Here is a 20,854-nt window from a genome sequence, read left to right on the forward strand (position 1 = left end):
AAAAAAAAGGGTTCTTTGGGGTTCTATATAGAACCCTAGGGTTCTTTACTCAACTCCAAAGAACCCTTTATGCCAAAAAGGTTCTATATAAGGAGAAAGAACCCTTTTTGGCACAAAAGGGTTCTTTGGGCTAAACCATGCTTTATGCATGTTTACACATTAGGCTATTTAAAATTATTATACTACATTGTGTTTTTATTTCAATTTTACATTGACACACCTTTATTCCGAAGAAAATAAACTTAAAATTTACATCTGCACTTTCAAGTTTAATAGAAAATAATTGCCACGTGTTCCTGTACACTGAAAAAATGCCTAACATCTAAATTAACTGGTGTTACTTAAGTCTACTAACACTGAATCAAACTATTAATTTATACCAACAAACTGATCAGGTAGAAATACATGTGTACTAGCAGTGTATAGCAATCTGGACAGTTTTATCTATTTATTAATAGGTACACGCTATAGTCTGCTATTTAATCAGCACAAAAACATGATTGCAAGTTAGTTATCATGCCATGCAAGATGCCATACAGCTCTTTTATTGACGAGCAACATGCTCATATCGATGGAGTTTCAGTGTTTAATTTAGATTCTAAAAGGCTATTTTTATAACTCATCCCTCCAAACAGAGCATAAAATTGTCTTTGACATAAACTGCAAACAACTTGAACGTGTATCTATGCTCTGATCAGTTTTGTCCCGTCTGCACAGCGCCGCATTTCAGTCGCGCGCCTCTCGCGAGAGTGATCACTAATAAGCGCGCGAGCGCCGCTGTTTAAACTTCAGCGGTTACGGTGCGCTGACTGCGCTCAGCGCTCGAGAGAACGACGATTACATTGGTAAGTGAGAAAATTAACTTCAGCTTATTTCAATTACTTTTACCTAAACCCTTGTCATTTTTAGTTAGCCTAACGTTACACGTTTATTTCAAGAAGCTAAAAAGAAGAAAGGTGGTTTATCGCGTTGTCCAGGCCTGCGCAATTCTCCGCCGGGAGGTTTGTCATTTTTAACATGAATCCCTAAAGTATCTTGATAAAACTGTTGTGAATTGATAAATAATGCTGGTGAGAGTTCATGTTATATCTAATATTTTTTTGCCCTGGAGATTGTATTGGGCCTACATGTAACGTTCTAGGAAAAGATTAAACAAAGTTTCGGTCAAATCACCGTCAGCCTGCCGTTATAAACATGAATTCAAACCAAGAAGAACAAAAGAGAGAAGCTGATGGAGATTTTTTCTGTGAATAACTGTGAGTATTTGTTGTTTGCAGTATAGTAAAATATAATTATTTGTTTTGCTGAAGTAACGTTAATTGTATATTATTCTAAACACACTGTATTTGGTTGTTGTAGATGTTCATCTATTTCAGAGAGCACTTTTAAAGTTTTACCACCACCTTATCAGAGTGCTGAAAAGTGGAAGTCAGAGGAAACATGACCAACTTGCTGCAAAACAATAACACAAAAGGTACATTATTTCTTTTTCCTCACAGTACCAACTTTGGGAAACGCAGCTAATCTGAAGTTACTGATATATTTTTTTCTTCTTCTATTTTCCACATTTTATCATGCAGGTTCTTATGATTGATTGATAAATAAATAAATAAATATTTTGTACTGTCACTGCAGGTCTGGACTATGGAGTGCAGCATTACTTGTTTGGTCATCTACATTCAGATGAAAACACCACACTCCTCTCTAATTCAAGTAAGTTTTAAGATTTGATTTAATTGTGAGAGATTCCTTTCTTTTTCCTGTTGTACTGTACTCTCCATAGGTCTAATAAATGTTTCTCTGACTTGTATCCCCATCTTAGGATGTCAAGCCTACTCATCGCAAGGAGAGTTAGCATCAAAATGGATGTGTCACTGACCAATAACACAGAGATGCCAGAAGTATCTGTTTGCTGTCTACTTTTTGTTAAGTACTATGGAGCATCCAAAAGCCATCACTCAGTTAATTTCAATCAGCACTATTTAGCCCTTCCCAGTGCTGAAATTGTCATGGGTCTTTTGTTTTTATTGTTTAAATGCTTATCTGAATGAAAAATTTACATTTAATGCTTATAAATTTAAAAACAATACTACTAGTTAGTCTTTTCTCTCCCTTTTCAGAAATGTGGTTCACCATCTTTCATGGGTTACAGAATTGGCAAAAGTTGCAGTATACAAAAAAAAAAGTCAGACTACTTGGTTTATAGGAGAATGTGGAGTAAATACTTGACATTTATTTAAGGTAAAGGGTAATGACCTGGTGGTGAGATGCAAAATAGGACTAGTATGAATAAATAAAGAAAAATGGATTTATGTTAATCCCTGTAACTGTTGCACTATGAATTGCTGTGTTATATATTGCTTGTCATTGTAAACGCTAATAAAAGTGTCTTAAATGATCACACAACACCTTGATGTGTTATGCTTATTTCAGTTTTTTTTGTGATAAAGTAGCTATATGGGCTGTTTAAGTCTTAAAATGTAATTAAAATAAAACAAAAATTAAATCCAAAGAATAATCCCATGATGGGAACCCCTAAAGGGTTCTATATAGAACCTTTTTCCAGGTTACAAAGAACCCTAAAGGGTTCTTTTGATTGAACCCTTGAAAAGGGTTCTATATGGAACCTTTTAGGGGTTCCATATATGAAGCGCCTGATAGAACCTTTTAAGGTTCTATATAGAACCGTTTCTTCTAAGAGTGCATGATAGAACACTGCACATAAAACAAATACACAAACAATTGCTCAATGGCACACACATGTACTGTACTGATGTGTGTACTGTACTGATCAGACCCATTGACTCACATTTTAGCAGACAGTTTGAGATCTGGGATGCACATGTTGTCTTCTCCACAGTCCAACAGGATGTTTGCCTAAGGGAGAGGGAAAAAAAAATCTTCTCTTTCCGTTTTTTGGTTTGTTTGTTCACTGAATTGAACTTATGTTTTACTTTCTCTCTACTTGACTCTGTTTATACCAGACAACAAGATGTTGTCTTGTTTTTCATTTAAAAACCCCTTATTTTAAATCCTGTATGTCATGTGGTCCTAATTGAATTATTAAAGTACACATTAATGCACACATGCAGCATCTCACAAACAATGCGAACATTCATGTCGCATGCAGACCTGCTCATGGTGGAAGGTCTTGCTGTAGTGGTCCAAAATGGGCCGCAGCTGTAGGCCAGGTGGAGGAGAGTTCTGGTCCAGACTGTAGTTCAGTGTCACGCTGATAGGACTCAGTTTATCTCTGAACTCTCCCTCATCCTACACGCAGACAGAGAAGGAAGAGACAAAAAAAGTGGATTGCAAACTTTGAATTGAATTACTCTTCCTCTCATCCTAGTTTCACTTTTTCTACTCTTGATTATCTTCATCCTTTGACATCAATCTGTTTTCTTTACATGAGAGAGAGTAGTAGTAGTAGTATATTTTTAATTTAATGCCATGTCAGCATCTTACGCTATTTTCATGGCAAAAACAATAAAAAAAAAATACAAGTATACTGTACATGACAGAGAAAAATCACAGCTGCTGTACGAGCATGCTTGCCTCAGAGAGCCAAGGACAATAAATACAATTATTTAATAAGTTACGAGGATTTAAGAAAATGAGAAAGTATGTTTATGTTTCTGAACAAAAATGCACAAGGATTTGTGAAGGAAAAGCTTGAGCACAAAAGCTGCCAGGCTGTTATAGTGTGATGCTGCTGCATAAAAACACACACATTATTTGCACAAATTCAAATTATGCACACAAATATTTTCTCAAAAATAAATCCTATTCATCTATAATCATCCCTATCATTTTAATAACTTAAAATAAAATATATAAAATAAATATATACATTTTTGCATGTAATAATAATTATTGTATACAAATGTATATTATTATTATTATTAATAATAATAATAATATAAACATTTTACATATTTAAAATAATCTAATTTCAGGTTTTATGTGTGGGTGTTTATGCTTTATATCTGTCATATATTATAGTAATATAGTATAACATATTATATTATTATTAAGAATTATCAGTATATCTACTATATAATAATATCTAATAATATTATAATATCTACTATATTAATAATAATAATAATAATTTATATTGTTGGATATTTGTGATAATATAACATAATATATATTTTTAAATAACTTTTTATTTAATAATAATAATCATATATTAGTATATCTAAAATAATAACCAATTTTATTATTCTTATTTAATAATTTCCTGTTTCTAATTTCTGTTCTTATGTTGTTGGATGTTTGTGCTTTACATCTGCAATATATCATAGTGACAGGTCATGTTGCCTGAGATTTTATCAGTCAAATTGAGTTGGCAAATAAATGTATTTCCCATGGCCTGTGTTATCATATAAACACCCAGAAACATTTAAGACTGCGTTCATTTTCTGTGTCACCTCGGCCCAGCACAATTTTTGGTCTCATTTTTGAGACACACTCTCACATTGCTTATTCCGTCCAGATGAGCCGTGTTGCACTACGAGCTTGGTTTGGCTCACAATTAACTTTCCCATGGGTTCAGTTGTAGTGAAGATAAAACAAGAATTTATCATGAGGAACGAGGCCAGTTCAGCAATGTTCTGTGCTCATGTGCACTATAACGCTCACCCGCAGGTAAACAGAGTAGTTGTGGCAATGTTGACGGCCCCCTTGACCCAGAACCAACTGCTGGGCTCTCTGGTGCTGGTGAGAGTCTATGAACAAGATCCTCTTAACTGCTCCACGCTGCTTCAGCCAATCCAGCTGCAGGTCCATTCTCAGAGCTGAGAGAGAGAGAGAAAGACGGGCATGCTATTGTTAGCTCCACCTTTACAGACTCTAATTCCTGCAATTTCTGCTCGGACCAAACAGGTTTTGGACCATAAAAATTGCACGTTCCTAAGGTTAATGACCAGGGCTTCTGAACAACAATCAAATAGTGCTTCCAACAAACGTGTACCTCACACACACTCTCAAAGGCACACAGCCACACCTGTTCTTTGTCATCTCCAAAACCATATGCACTGATTTTTAACAGGCCTGCATTCAGAAGTGCTGGGAAAGAGGATTTTATTGCCTGTTGGTTTAACTGAGTTTGGCACCTTCTCCATTTTGGCCTTTACTGAAGCCACTTACATACAGATGTTCAACAAGTGCTGAGACACACAAACTCACACTGAGCACAACACATATAAGGGAAAACGATAAAATATCTCTGTCAGCAAGCACCATGAGACAATGTGTACTGGATGATGAAATAATTTGCTTTCATTATTAGCCAGAGTGCAACATTAGAGTTCTAGAAGTCTCATTCATTTTTCCATAAAGAAATTGATTACATAAACAATATTCAAAATATACAATGAGCTCTGAAATGTAGAAGCCACAAAAACCATGTTCATTTGCCAAGTACAGTCATGAAGCAACACTGACCAATCACAAATGTCACTGTTACCATGGAAACAAAAGACAGCTGTAAAAGTCCACTCCCTTAAAGTAATAAGAAAGACATAATGGAGTCAGTCTCCTTACACTCTGAGGCCCCGTTTACACTAGTGCGTTTTCGTTTTAAAACGCATAACTTTTGCTACGGTTACGCCTATCGTTTACACTACTTCGGCGTTTTCGACCCTCGAAAACGGAGACTTTTGGAAACGCTGCAGACCCCATTTTAGTTGAAAAACTATGGGGTTGTGTTTCAGTGTAAACAGACCAAAACGGAGACTTTTGAAAACGATGGCTGTCCACATTTGCTCTGTGTATCCTTGACGACCGTGTAAACAATAACATCATGCTCATTGTTGTACCCATAGATATCTATGGGTAGAATCCCCATTCGACCACTCCAAGCACGTAGACGTGTCTGCCATCTAAATAATAGGGAATCTACCTATACATATCTATGGCTGTACCTGCATGAATGGTCATGTGACATGCGTTTTCGAGATTGTTTCTGAAATGCAGCGGAAACGCCAGTGTAGACGAAGGATCGTTTTTATTCTAAAACACTGTTTAAAAAAAAAAAAAACGCACTAGTGTAAACGGGGCCTTAAACAACTTTTGTGAATTCTTTGTGAAAGAATATTAAAATTTTACATAACTGTTTTCTATTTTAATGTTTTAAAATGTAATTTATTCTAGTGATAGCAAAGCTAAATTTTTAACAACCATTACTCCAGTCTTTCTTCAATGTTGACATCCTTCAAAAATCATTATAATATGCTGATTTGGTGCTCATTAACATTTATTATCGAACAGTTGTGCTGCTTTATATTTCTGTGCAAATTATACATTTTTTCAAAACTTTTTGATGAATGGGAATTTCAGAAGCTTTTATTTGAAATATAAAATTTTGTAGCATCATAAACATCTTTGTCACTTTTAAACAATTTAATGAATTAAAATAAAAGTATAATAAAAGTAATTTCTTTAAAAAATTCAGTTAATAGTTTTATATTTTATGGTCAAGGCTGATTTGTGTGTGTGTCATTTGCAATGCTTTATGGGATGTGTAGTTCATTTAGGTATAAGTACCTTTTAACAGTTATTTTGAAATATTTCTTTGCTTTGAATCAAATATTTGGAGTTGTTTGGTTTGGTTTAAGGCTTTGAGCACTTTTTGTAAAGCTTAAAATAAATGGGAATATTCCTTCCAGAACCAGGTTAAACACGGAGATTGAAACGAAATGCATTTAATTAACAGAAAAATTAATGCACTTACCTACATAATCAGGAATACCAATCCCAGAGATCTTTGCGCACACATTTACTGACAGACTGAGAGAAAAAAAAATAAAAAGAGAGAAAGAGTCATTTAGTACAGCATAACTTAGCCAAAAAGCAATGACAACATTTAAGTGATGTTAAAAACACAGTGGAAGGGGATTGTTAATATGGGTGGAGTGTTTATAGATGGAGCTGAATGGAGACGTGGGATGCTGAGGGATCCTGTGCTCCTCAATATTTAATTACTTAATCGAATTTGCCTCTTTTTTCTTTTCCATCTGTCCTTTCCTTGCTTCATCTCTCTATCCCTCCCTCTCTGTAATAGTCTAGTAATAGAGGCCAGCAATTAGATCGGCCCAAGAGTGACTTCCTGTTGATGCCAGGGAAAAAGGGACAAAACCATTTTCTCAAAACCATTCTCTCACTTTCTCAAAGATCTCATACAAATACTTTATTGTCATTAAATATTCTAATAACATAAAAAGCCCATTTATATGAAGTCTAATATGCAAACACCCACACAAACACAGTACCAACACTGCACAGGATGTTCCGGCTATGGGCCGCACAATTAATTTACTGGAATCTAAAGATGGCAGTTCATTTGCCGCAGGGTTATTGTGTAAAACTAACCCTTCATTTGCAAAGAAACACAAATAGAACCAGGACGGAGGATTTAAAACATGCTACTCCATCACAAACATGCTGTAAGGTGAGAGCGCATAAAAACACGCTTACACCTCTCCAGCTGGTGCTCAATAACTGTATTTCCATTATGCTGAACATGTAATGATATCTGTGCTCAGGGACTCACAACTGCAGTCTTAATGGCCCAAAGGGCCAATCCGATGCATAGCATTCCATACAACCCAAATATGTCTAATCAGAAACACCCCATTAGCCCCCCTACACACACTTACACAGCACTGAGCGTGTCTGAGTTTAAATTAGCGATAAACAGCTGGATGCTGTGCCTCATGAACAACACGAAATACCCATGAGGCCGTGCCTGATGGAATCCAGCATTGTGCATTGTGCTCTAACCACACAAACCCTGCCATGACCCCTGCAGGTAGTGGTGCATTTTAAAATGCACAGCTGAAGTCATGTGTGCGCTGTACAGTGAGAGAGAAAGTAGAGAGTATGCATATTTGAGGGAGGAAGTGGCCCCGCTATACATAATTGAATGATGCCTTGTTAGTTCTCCTCCCCCGTGGCAAGGGTAGACCTATAATCACGCACATACAAACACTCCAGTGCCCGGTGGTTGACCCCTCTGACCCCTGCTCTGACCCCACTGCAACTTTTCTGACTTGGCCGCCCATCTGCCATTTGTAATTACTGCCCACTCCTCAGAGTATTAATGGCACCCTTGGTCTTTCTTCAGTCGAAAAGAAATTAAGGTTTTTGAGGAAAACATTCCAGGATTTTACTCCATAGTGGACTTCAACAAGGACCGACGGGTTAAAGGTCCAAATTGCAGTTTCAAAGGGCTCTACACGATCCCAGCAAAGGAATAAGGGTCTTATCTAGCAAAACAAAATAAAAATGTATATACTTTTTAAGCACAAATGCTCGTCTTGCACTAGCTCTCCAATGCACGCGCATTGCAGAGCTAGTGCAAGACGAGCATTTGTCTAATTGAGCATTTGTCCGCAACTTTACGCATTACGTAATTACGTTGGAAAGGTCGTGCACGACATAGGCAGTAGTAGTAGCGAACTCCATCTAATTTTCTCCTCCAACTTCAAAATTGTCCAACATCGTTGTTTTATCTTTTTTTGTAAAGGTCGTTTGATTTAGTCTTTGCACGTTCGCTTTGTAAACACTGGGTCAGTACTTCCCCCTACGTCACACTTTCCAACGTGACTTTGTAATGCGTGCAGAGCTAATGCAAGACAAGCTTTTGTGGTTAAAAAGTATTATAATTTTTTTAGAAAATGGCCGATTGTTTTGCTAGATAAGATCCTTATTCCTTGGCTGGGATTGTGTAGAGTCCTTTGAAGCTGCATTGAAACTGCAATTTGGACCTTCAACCCCGTCGGTCCTTGTTGAAGTCCAATACATGGACAAAAATCCTGAAAAGTTGTCCTCAAAACCCTGAATTTCTTTTAGTCTGAAGACAGACAGACATGAACATCTTGGATGACATGGGGGTGAGTAAATTTCTATTCTGGAAGTGAACTAATCTTTTAACTTTGGTGATGTTTTTTTCATCCTCTGGATCTCTTTACGCTGTCTTCTCTGTCTTGTTTTGTTTCTTTGTGCTCATCTGTGTGATTCAAAGTTTCTCTCTGTCTCTCTCTATATCCAACCACAGTTTGTACATTAATTTACTAAGCTACTCTTTTGTTATTGCAGAATTCCACACTTTAGTTCTTTCGTTTGTCTCTCCAAAACCTCCAGTTCTTTCTTCCCCACGCCAACCCTAACACACAGGCACATGCACCCCAAGCAGCCAAACAGATCTGGTATGTTTACAGTCACGAGGCCCGAAAACTGCTTGTGGGACACAATGTCCATCCACATAAGGGGTAAGAATGCAGGGATTTGTGTATGTTTGTGTGGTTTGGAAGAATGCACTGAGACTTCCAGAAACACTTAGTTTTACCACAGAGAAGGAAAAAAACTGCTGTAATGTGGTACTATTGACCACATGGTTTTAAAACCTCCCAGTCAGCCATAGCTCTTTGGCCCAGACTGCTTTGGTTTACCCTTAACCAGAACTAAAGATCAACATATCTGTCCCATCAGCTGAACACTTCTTCTAGAAGAGATAAATCAAAACATGAACTTTCAAATGTTTTTTTTTGTAGTACATAAGAGTCACTCTTTGCGTCAGAAGCTAAGAGTATACTTCAGTAACTAGCACTGGATAAATGTAGCTGACACTTACCAGGTTACCATATCATCAGAATTGGGCATGCGGCAGGACTTGTCCTCAGGGTTGAGAATTCTGGGTGTCAAAATCAGCTGAGCATCCACCGTGACCACTGGCCTTGCCCTAGTATTGTTGAGAGACAATATAACGGGGATACTATAACAAAAATGAATAATAAATTACTGAAATAATTTAAATGATTTTTTTGCAGTAATGAGTTTGAATGGGAAGCTGAATTCAGAGCTGCACATAAACATTAGAAACCCACTTAATTAGACTGTTTAACATCAAAAGAAATGACAATACCTAATGTCAATGTAAATATAAGTTCATAACAAATTTTACATGTGTAAGGTGTGAAATGGGATATTCAATGTAAACACTGTGGGATGAGACTTTTATGCCATTTTCATTAATCTCTAAATTATTTGTTTGTGAAATATAGGCATTTTAAACGTGAATATTAGTTCACTAAAATGAAATGTATAGATTTTTGGTTGTTGGTTAACAATATGCAATAGCTCAAAGTTGTTTCAAAGGAAGATAATAATAATAAAAAAAAATTAAAATAACTTGTACCAATGAATTGTTCACAATAAGACCAGGAACACACATTTATAAAGTAAATATAAATATTGTTTTCAAACATGAACATCAAAATGACTGACAAGAAGAATTTCCAATTAGATAAAAAAGCTAATTGAAGCCATTTCTCAAGACGCCTATTTCAGTGATATCAGTCATACAGAATGAACATTCAATGCACTGTATTACATAAAGAATCACTTACAGAATATTTAACTAACAGAAACTAAACATTCAGAGTCCTATTCTAATAGAACATCAGACAGGCTGAGTAAATGAGAACTTAACATGAGGTCAGTCTCTGTTCTGCTCCGGTCTCACTTTCAGCCTGTTGAGACTAGCACTCAAACTGGATTAACAGTGGAAATGTTAGCTTACACAAATACACCAGAGCCCACTACAGCTAATCGCTTTAACACTGACACCAAGACACTGCTAGTGCGTGAGAGTGCGTGCTGGAACATGTTAATGTGTCCGTGTGTTTTTGGTGGCTTTGAGGCAGGAAAAAGGGACTATTTTGAAACATTTCTGAGGAAAACCTGATCTGAAACACACAACTGAAGTCTTGGCTACTCAAACTAGACATGCCACAAGTCTGTAGATAATGTTTGCTGACTACTCCTATCAACTACAGCTAAGGAATTCTTCATAAATGCATTATGAAGCCAGGCGTTTCAATATTTTCTGTTATGCAATTTGAAAATGTAGGGATGCACCGATACCACTTTTTCCAGTACTCGCTTGATACCGATACTTTTATTTTTGGTATTTATTTTTGGCCGATACCGAGTACTGATACCAATATTTTTATTGCATTTGTAAATTTTTAAAATATTGGGTACAGAAACCAAAAGAGTATGTATAATGTTAGTTGGTTAAATTCATTTATCAAATAGATACAGTCAAACCAAAATTTATTTGCTATAGTTTAGAAAATGGTAATAAAATATGACAAGAACTCAGAATTAAACTGTGTCAGAACAAATTCAGCTTGATAATGTTATATAACTTTGATAGAAAGGTATGTAATGGATTACAATCAACCAAAAATTATTCAGACAGCTGTTAGTATGTCCACCGTATGAAGAATTTTTGGGTATAATTTATCACAATTTACTTTATTTTGCTGTCCTCACTTACATAAATGAACTATAGTTTCCTGCACCCACTAAAAAAAATATCAAAAATGATATCTGAATCATTTTTGGTTTGACTGTATATCCTTCGGTTATTTTCACACTTAATTCCTGAAAGTCGTGTATGCCTAAGATTGAAAATAAATGATGTTTATAGTGAATGCCCCTATGAATGGTTTTATTTTTACGATTTCGTTTGAATCCAAATGATGCCTGTGCTAAGTGAGCGAACATCAAAGATCACACAACAGAATTGCGTGCTCTCTCTCTCTCTACCGTTAAGTAACTTGTGCATTGTTTTACTTACTTGTTTATGACATATCCGACCGAACTACAAACTTTCCAGTGATGTCTGTGAGAAAGGTATATTTTCACTCGACACTCGCGCATCTGCGCGGCCGCGCGCTCAATCCACTCAGCGTGATTTGCTTATCAGCTCGCACACATCTGCTATACAGGCGTTAATACTGAATGTTTAACATTATATTCATTGCATACATATACTTCGTATACATCCTTAATCTCTAATAACTCCATTCTGCTGTCTGTTGTTCTGTTGTCGGTGTTTCTTTGTCTGAATATGGCACTTATCACATGTTGTGTGGTATCGGCGTATTTTAACGAGTACGAGTACAGAAGCTCAGTATTGGGCCCGATACTGATACCAGTATCGGTATCGGTGCATCCCTATGAAAATGTGTTACAATCGTATCATAGAACAGAGAAAAATAACTTCATATGTATCAGGTTTCCTTTCAGCTAAACCTCAAACACAGGTGTTTTCTGTGCGTTCACTCTAATGGGGAAAGCATGTGTGTAGAAAACTGTGAGTTTAGGCCAGAAAAAATATGTGATGCTACACACAAACACACTATTATATATATTTATGCACCTGCTACATACATATATACATATAAAATTTTATATAAGAATACATAAAAAATTCTAATATATTTTTATTTTTTAATTTTGTTTCTCAGCTTTAAATCTAAACATACATATATATATATATATATATATATACTGTATGTATATATATATATATATATATATATATATGCTATTCAAGATAACACTGGCATCAGTTGATCAAAAATGACTCGTATCGAGTTACAACTTTTTATGAGTACTCATATTAAATGTTAAAATATAAATTTTTCAACATTTTGACAATGTTGTATGATATAATATGGTATGTGTAAAGTATAGGCTACAATTTCTCACCTGTAGGCCACAACTTTACTCACTCCAAATGCACCGACCAGCAAATCTGTAAAGAGAGTGAAACATACTTAGAGCTGTAAGATGGACACAATATGATACAGAAAAATGTGTGCTGCAAGAGAAAGAGGAAGAAAGAGAACGAGTGGCTGGATCATAAAGCTTCAAAGCACACTGCAGCTGGAAGTGATTTGGGTCTCCAGCAGACTCCATCAAAGATTCGTCGACCCGTTTCTCATTCTACCAGTCTTGCATCTTACATCACCTGCCGTCCCTGAACAGAGCCATAGAGAAACCCTAGAGAGCCACGGAGAGCGTGTGAGGCTTTAATCTCATTCTACTCAGAGGTGCACAGAGCCACATCTGATTAAGGTGAAGATAAATACGGCACATGGAATAGTTTCCCTCTTCTCTTAATGAAAGTGGGCATGATAAACCTGAGTTTCAACCCATATGAGATTTTAATGTGATGTAGTGGAAGTGTTGTAATGTAGTTTAAATAAACCAGGGCCTTCACAAAAATTACACAATAAGGTTTAATAAAAACAATGTGATCCACATCACTAATTTGTAAATCTAATGTGGAGTAAGACAAACCAACTAATGCCACAAAACGAATTCATAAAACTGATTGATAATCTATCAATCTATCCATCCATCCATCCATCTTAAATAAATTAATGCTTTTATTCAGCAAGGATACAATAAATTGACAGTAATTTTTATCAAATATATGCAACCTGGGTGAGCATAAACATTACCCAAACATTTGAATGGCATAATATATATATATATATATATATATATATATATATATATATTGAGTACATGTACAGTAAATGAACATACTTTTCAGAAGGCCAACAATTCACTAAAAATGTTTTTTTATTGGTCTTATGAAGTATTCTAATTTGTTGAGATAGTGAATTGGTGGGTTTTTGTTAAATGTGAGCCAAAATCATCACAATTAAAAGAACCAAAGACTTAAACTACTTCAGTCTGTGTGCATTGAATTTATTTAATACACGAGTTTCACAATTTGAGTTGAATTACTGAAATAAATGAACTTTTCCACGACATTCTAATTTATTGAGATGCACCTGTATGTGTTCATTTTTTTATGAAATGTACTGTATAACTGCATAACAAATGTGCCTCCTGATCCCATTCTTCTCTCTTCCTCAATGTATGATAATAATACACATACATATAAATATTTAAGTATTTTAACATAACAAAAGTAAAATTTTTACTAAAAGTAAAAAGTACTAAAAGTGTTTTAATTATCAGACCAAACAAAACATGGTCACGTACAACATCATCAAATATTCAGGTCTGTGTGCACAAACCACACCTCCTGTACCTGAGATGAAACTGTGGAAATATTGCCAGTGTGTGTGTGTGTGTGTTTGTGGTCTGTTGCTTCCTCTGTGGCCTCTGCTAAAGCTATAACCATTCATTCATCTCTGACATCTCATTAAACTAGTATATATAACTGAACCAAAATAAACGATAGCAGAAAAATCAGATTCTGACACCCGCTCAGACTATATATTTCAATATTAGATGTTTGATTTCTTTGGTGGTGAAATACATTTTGTGATAAGTATAGAATTTCTAAAAACTAAACATTAAACTTTAACCTTCACACAAGGTCGGTTTCATTTGGTCTTTCATCAAACTTGAGCGAGAGAACTCTTTCTCTCCTCAGTTTATGAATTGTACTAAGCATTAAGAGGAAGGAAGAGTACAAATCGGTCCTGGAGGGATGCTTTCAGTCAGGCAAACTCAGAGACTCATATGCAGGAATGTTCCAGATCAGCTCCAGCACACTAATGAGTGCTCAGAGACTGAGGCTTTGATTCTTGTTTCACTGAGGTTGATCACTGGCTTTGCTTTCCATCAGGTCCTGCCTTCAGGAACGAGACACCCTTGGCAAAGATCCCATTGTAAACCAGAGTCAGCAGCTTTTGGTATTGTGACAGAAAACACACCTCAAACACAATGGACAGAAACACACACACACTCTAGCCGACTGACAGACACACGCACCCCCTGAAGGCCTGAGCTCTCACCTTGTATCTGTGAGGCAGAGATGATGACAGAATAATTCAATCTATTACATTCTCACATCTGGAAAGTCCATTTGCGCACTCTTTGAGTGACTTCCTCAGAACGACAGTGAGGTGTAAACGTGTGTGTGTGCGCTACAAGAGTCAACCTCAAAATATTCAGGTTGAACCCTCTGGCCACCACAACACAAGGGTCTTAACCACACGAATAGGTTAATAGGAGGTGGAATGATGGCAGGAGGGGATGGAAGAAGCTCAAGCACTTAAACTTTAATGAGGATGGAGTCTGTTATAGTCATCTTCATCCGCTAGCCAATGAAATGCCGGACCACAGCCAACTAATGCAATCCACTCTTTACCTCCAACTCTGAATTTCTCTCTCATTTCATCTGGCATACAATCACACATCCATCCATCTCTTCCCCTCCAAAAAAATCAGAAACGAACTCCTCCCTGTAGATGTCTGGATGGAAATGTTCTTGATCGGATTGGGAGTAAATGCACAGTTTGGAGGGCTCACTAAAGGGATATAAGGTGCCCACCCAAGTTCTCAAAACATTTCTAATGGGTCCTGAAAGTAACATCAGTTTCACACACAAACAACATATGTTTTTGGAAGTAATATAATGTAGAAATACAGTGTAAAGGGGAATTCTGATCACAAATCTTTCCACCATTTATATATTTTTTTACCATCAGAATGACAGATTCTGAATCTCTTTGTTACCATTTGCAATTTTAACTGTGTTTTTCTCTCAAATTAATCAAGTAATTTCTAAATGTGCAAAGTGATTGCGTCTGTTTTGTGTTCTGTCTGAGAACAATGCCTGAAGCGGCAGACAGGAAATGCAAAGTACAAAATCTCCACTGCTGTTTAAGCAGGTCATGATGAATGACCCTTCACCTTTGACTTAAACCCTGTGTTTAACCACAAAGTTCACGCTAACCCTCACAGTAACCCCAAACCACACACACAAATGAAAATACAGGAAAAACAGGAAAGGTAACCATGTGTGCTGATTTATAACAGGCTTTTTTGGAAACAAAATAGTTTTTATAATCTATGTAGACTTACTCAAACATTGGTGTCGAACAAGTTTCCAGCTAACCCTTTCCAGCAACTAGTTACATGCAACAGAATTACGTAGTCTAATTACAAAATAAATGTAACTGTAATCTGTTACAGTTACTGAGAAAAATGTGTAATTAAATTACAGTTACTTATGAAAATGTTTTGCAATGGGGGGTTACATCTGAATATTTTCACACATGCAGATTTGATTGATTTTTCCCCCCCCAAATTGCATTGACTGCTCTAAAATATGAGACACCAATGTTTCAGGTGTTTAGGACACAGAATAGGACACTTACTTGATAACTGTTTTATTTCCTATTTGTGTTTATGTATATGCTTTATTTTTTAAGATTAACTGTTTTTTCTAAAGCATTGTTAGATGCCAGTGTTTCCTGTCATAGCTATGCACATATTTGATTTCAAAAACCGTGCTACAGCTATTAAACTATATCTTGTTATGATTTTAAACCTGTATTTAACCTCAGAACAATCTCAAAGTAAAAAGAGGTCTAAAGTCCTGCCTGGTTTAATTTTTCAAAATAATTAACAGCTGAAAACATTCGTTAGAAATGTATTCAAAAAGTAATCAAATGTAATCAGTTACATTAATAAATTAATTGAAATAGTTACACTACTTATTAGAGTAACTTGTAATTTTCAACGTATTAAAAAATCTACAAAGTATAAAATAGTCATGTAAAACTAAATTATGACTATTTATGGTGCTAGAAACCATAACCAACTTTATCGACAGACTTCAAAGAATAAAATAAAAAGTTCAACACATCCCATTTATGTTCATTCACTAGCACATGGCTTTATCCAAAGCGCCTTACAAACAAGGAATAAAACGAAGTGATTTTAATCTAAATGAACTGAAGAAAGTGATAAACCATGTAAAAATGTACATGCACACACTTCAATGATATACTAAGAGGCCGATTAGAAGATTCACATTGATCAAAGATTACTGAGATCACATCTCTAAAAAGCTGCAATTTATCCATTTTGAGAATAAGAGACAGGAAAACCTGTTTTCTGTCTTTCGTTTTGGTTTCTGAGTCTGTTCAACATCATAGTGCGTGTATATGTACACCTGTGCGTGATCGTTTTGCCATCCATTGAAGGTTTTCATGTATGGAAAAGATCTGCTTTTATTAGAGCATATTTAAGATGACAATCCTGTCGCCATGAAAGAACAAACACCCACACACTCGCTCAACACACGTACATTTAAGCTGCCTACCCATCTGACTTCCCGTCTCTTTAAAGAAAGCATGTGACAGCATCTGCTTTGATGATTTTGTACAATGCCATTAAAAAATGAAAGAGGAGATTAAAGGACAGAAAGAATGAACACACGGCTCTGTTTTTGCTGAAACGGGCTTGAGGCGTTACAGAAGAGTTTAGCTTTAGAAACACACTGGATGTTTTTGCAGTTTCTATGAAACAATTGATTCATATTTCTGTTAGTCAAAACAAGATTATGGCGCAGGTGTGTTGGATCGTGAGAACATGTTCTTCAGAAAGCTCTGGATATTCACTCTGGCAGTTCAAATCAATATAAACTAATCCACGCCCAAACTAATAACTTCAAAATAAAGCCACGGTTTCTTCATTTTTCAACACTGCTAGACCTCAACAGGGAAACTAGAGGCTCTTTTGCCTGAAAGCAAGACATTTCAGGACATATTCTGGATAAACTTTTTTTTGTATGGACACAGTTTAATACATCACATGATATAACATATTTGTTTGCAAACACTTTAAAAGTTTCAGCCACAATAAAGCAATTATTAATCTTTCATGCTAACATTTAATGTGAAAGAACCAGAGAAAGAACCAGAATGTCTGAAAGAAACAGAGTTGAACCCTTGAAACTTCATCTGGAGCCCAACATCTGCCACACAACAATCTGTCACACACACACACACACACACACACACGCTATAAATAGCTTGTTCAGTCACCTGCAAATATTTATCCCCACAGTCTCAAAATGATTGACTTTAAAGTATCTAAATGTTCAATAAGATCTGACCTTCTTGTTTTCAATAAAAACATGATAAATAAACCACGATAAACATAGTAACGAGAAAAATATGCAGAAACAATATCCCTCCATAAAAGGAGACAAAGAAAAGACCAAGAAATGAAGAAGAATGAGTGGAAACACTTGCACACAGTTGTAAAAAAATGACCCATGGACTGACCAACAATGTGACTCAACCTGGATCTCTCAGTCCAGTCTTTTTCTTCTTTGTCCAGTCTTTCATTCCTCCTACATCTGATCTCCCTGGCTTACATCAGTTCCTAAGCATGATTGTCTTAACAGAAACTTGCGTAAACAGAGAGAGGAAGAGACTGAAAGCTTTTCTTTACTCACCAGGGTACTGGTTGTTATCGAGGTCAGAATCTCCACGCAGGGTGAATCCAAAGCCTGCTGGGACGGCGGATGAGGCCCAGTCGCCTTTCAGCACTTGAGATGCCTGTAACATCAGCCCAGATTTTTGCCCGTTATAGATGAAGACCCTGCCACCACGATCCTCTCCTGCGAACGGAGCTCCTATTGCCACGTCTGAGTAAGAAAAAGATGGAGAACAACAATATTTTATCAATAACAGCATATAAAAGATGTACATCCAATTTGTTTCCAACCTCAGTCTACCTGTGGAAGCCTGTTTCTTCATCAGTGTTAAGAAATAAAATAAAAACTGTAAGAGAAAGTTAAAAATTAGAAATAGTCACAATTAAGACAAAGTTGCAACTGAGTCGCTGTATTGTGAGATACAAAGTATCGATTGTGAGATGTAAAGTCTCACCTGTGTTATAAAAATAACAATTATGGTGAATAATGTCTAAATAGTAAGAGATACAGTAAAGTCTCAATTCTGAGAAACAATTGCAATTGTGAGACGTCACAACATAAGACAAAGTCACAGCTGTGAGATGTGAAGTTGCAGTTGTGAGTTCAGTTGCAGTTGTGAAATCTAAAATCCTAATTTTGAGACATAAAGTTGTATTGTGATACAAAGTCTAAACAGTGAGATAAAACAATTGTTAGATAAAGTCGCAATTCTGTTACATAAAGTCACATGGTGGGATATAAGGTCTGATATAAATTCTTTATTGTCATAAAAAGTCTCAATTTTGAGACATCAATTCACAATTGAGAGATATAAAGTGGCAATTGCAAGATAAAGGCGCAATGTGAGATGTTTAAACAGTAAGACAAAAGTCTACATTTTTTAATATATTGTTACAATGTGAGATATAAAGTCTCAGTTGTGAGATAAAAAGTCATTTTGTGAGATACAGAAAGACATGAAGTTGCAACTGTGAGATATGAAGAGATTTTGATAAAGTCACAAAGTTTAATTTAGTTTTTATTCTAACATAAAAACAGGCTTCCATACAGTACCTACAAGAACACCAGGATTCACACCGAGTGCTATACATTTGGATCTGCTTCATTTTGTAATTTATAATTTATTACTGATTATTTCAGTGTTTGATATGTTGGAGAGGAACAGAGAGATGCTTTCATGTGGAAGAACAGAGGATGCTGCTGAAAAGAATACCGATGATTTACACAAAGCTCTGCAGGGAGAGACCGCTCTTTTCTCTTCGGCACTGAGGGACTATTACAGAACAATAACAGACTCATGCACAAGCACAAGTCCAAGTCCACTACTGCATGGCCAATAAATCTCCAGGGTAGGGTTATCTGTTCAAGTGTTCCTCCTGCCAGCAGCGCTGCTCAAGTCATTAACCTACATTTGGGCAGCAGCACACGCACACGAGGGGAAAACTAAAAAAAACAGAGAACTGCTGACCCAGACAGAGATGCCCACTGAGGGGCAGAAAGGCAGAGGAACAGAGTGACTGAGGGGATGTTGAGGAAATAAGCTCTATAAAGATATGACAGGGATATTCGCATTACTTTGCTTTAGGGCTGCTTTTAGAAAATCAAGTCAAGTCAAGTTGAGCTTTATTGTCATTCTGCTGCATGTGGGGACATACAGTGGAACGAAATGTCGTGCCTCACAGGACCACGGTGTTACATAAATACAGGCATACAACAATGACGGCGGAGAAAGTGTAGGCGCTGTTGTGCCTTCTTGGAGAGTGACCAGGGGCCACTGAATTATCTGGTAATAGTAATGATATATGGCTTTCATTTGGTTTAAAAGTGTGACTTACTGCATATCAGCCTCATATAATTATCAAAACAGTGCTGGAACCTCTTTAAAAGACCCTTTTCACTCAGCGTAGACCATGTGAATTTAATCGTGACATCTTATTTACACATAAATTCATTCATAAAATTCATAAATGCATCCAGTATGCTAACTTCAGATACTCCCATTAAAATAAAGTGCATATATGCACCAATAGTTATAGTGCACCAATAACACACCAATTTTCAACTTCAAATCCACCAATTTTAATCTACTAACTTTCCTGTCGAGTTTATTAGAATTAGTCAGAATGCAGGTCAATCAAACTCATAGTGACTCATAGGGTATTTTAAAATAAAATTTAATTTAATGTAATTTACTAAATATATCTAATTCTTATCAGCCATTATTATTATAAGTCCATTAGAATGTGGGCCGAAAGTGGAGTGTGATTTGGTCCATGAGCATAATTTAATAATATGCATGTTATTGGAACCAGTGTTTTTTCATGTCTGTAAAACGTCTGTTTCTCTCCACTGTGACGTGTTCAATTAAGACACACAATTAATTGTCTTGTAATATATATATACACACACGTCTACCCCAGCATCTACTCCAGTCTACACCCCAGCATCAAATCAGTGTGACTGTGACAAATCATCAAGGCTGTCTACGCTACAAGCAAGTTGTGTGATGGAGCAAAATTAGAGCGGTGTACACAGCCTTTCTGAATATAAAAGCTTTTTGTCCTGTTGTGTCACTTGGTTGTAGTGTAGACATGGAAACTGCATCTGAACTGTAAAAAACCATGTTGTTTAGGATAGTTATATCTGCTGATAACCTCACAGGGAGCTGAATTTCGCCCATAGGCCAGGCTTTGAGTATCTATGTCCTCACTCTATAATGAAAACAACTGACAAACTCCAAAGAACTGACAAAAACAAAGGAATCAAAGGATACAG

At 36.2% G+C, this 20,854-nt stretch overlaps 1 protein-coding gene and 1 long non-coding RNA gene across 2 annotated transcripts in view; one reads left to right on the forward strand and one right to left on the reverse strand.

Annotated features, from left to right (window-relative positions):
* The window catches only part of itga8 (integrin, alpha 8), a 79,923-nt gene that overhangs the window by 39,489 nt on the left and 19,580 nt on the right, over positions 1–20,854 (reverse strand). The window contains exons 13-19 of the mRNA XM_016488060.1: positions 18,098–18,289; positions 12,568–12,613; positions 9,638–9,745; positions 6,737–6,792; positions 4,645–4,799; positions 3,133–3,270; positions 2,810–2,877 (exon numbers count right to left, since the gene is read on the reverse strand). Coding sequence (XP_016343546.1) covers positions 2,810–2,877; positions 3,133–3,270; positions 4,645–4,799; positions 6,737–6,792; positions 9,638–9,745; positions 12,568–12,613; positions 18,098–18,289 — 763 coding nt within the window. The remainder of the gene's footprint in view (positions 1–2,809; positions 2,878–3,132; positions 3,271–4,644; positions 4,800–6,736; positions 6,793–9,637; positions 9,746–12,567; positions 12,614–18,097; positions 18,290–20,854) is intronic.
* Positions 885–2,008, forward strand: LOC107689881 (uncharacterized). Its single transcript, XR_001634374.1, has 4 exons — positions 885–1,001; positions 1,360–1,474; positions 1,636–1,713; positions 1,823–2,008. It is a non-coding gene; the product is annotated as an uncharacterized LOC107689881 (long non-coding RNA).

The sequence above is a fragment of the Sinocyclocheilus anshuiensis genome, unplaced genomic scaffold, assembly GCF_001515605.1.
Source record: "Sinocyclocheilus anshuiensis isolate Anshui unplaced genomic scaffold, SAMN03320099.WGS_v1.1 scaffold1239, whole genome shotgun sequence".
In the NCBI taxonomy this organism is placed as follows: Eukaryota; Metazoa; Chordata; class Actinopteri; order Cypriniformes; family Cyprinidae; genus Sinocyclocheilus; species Sinocyclocheilus anshuiensis.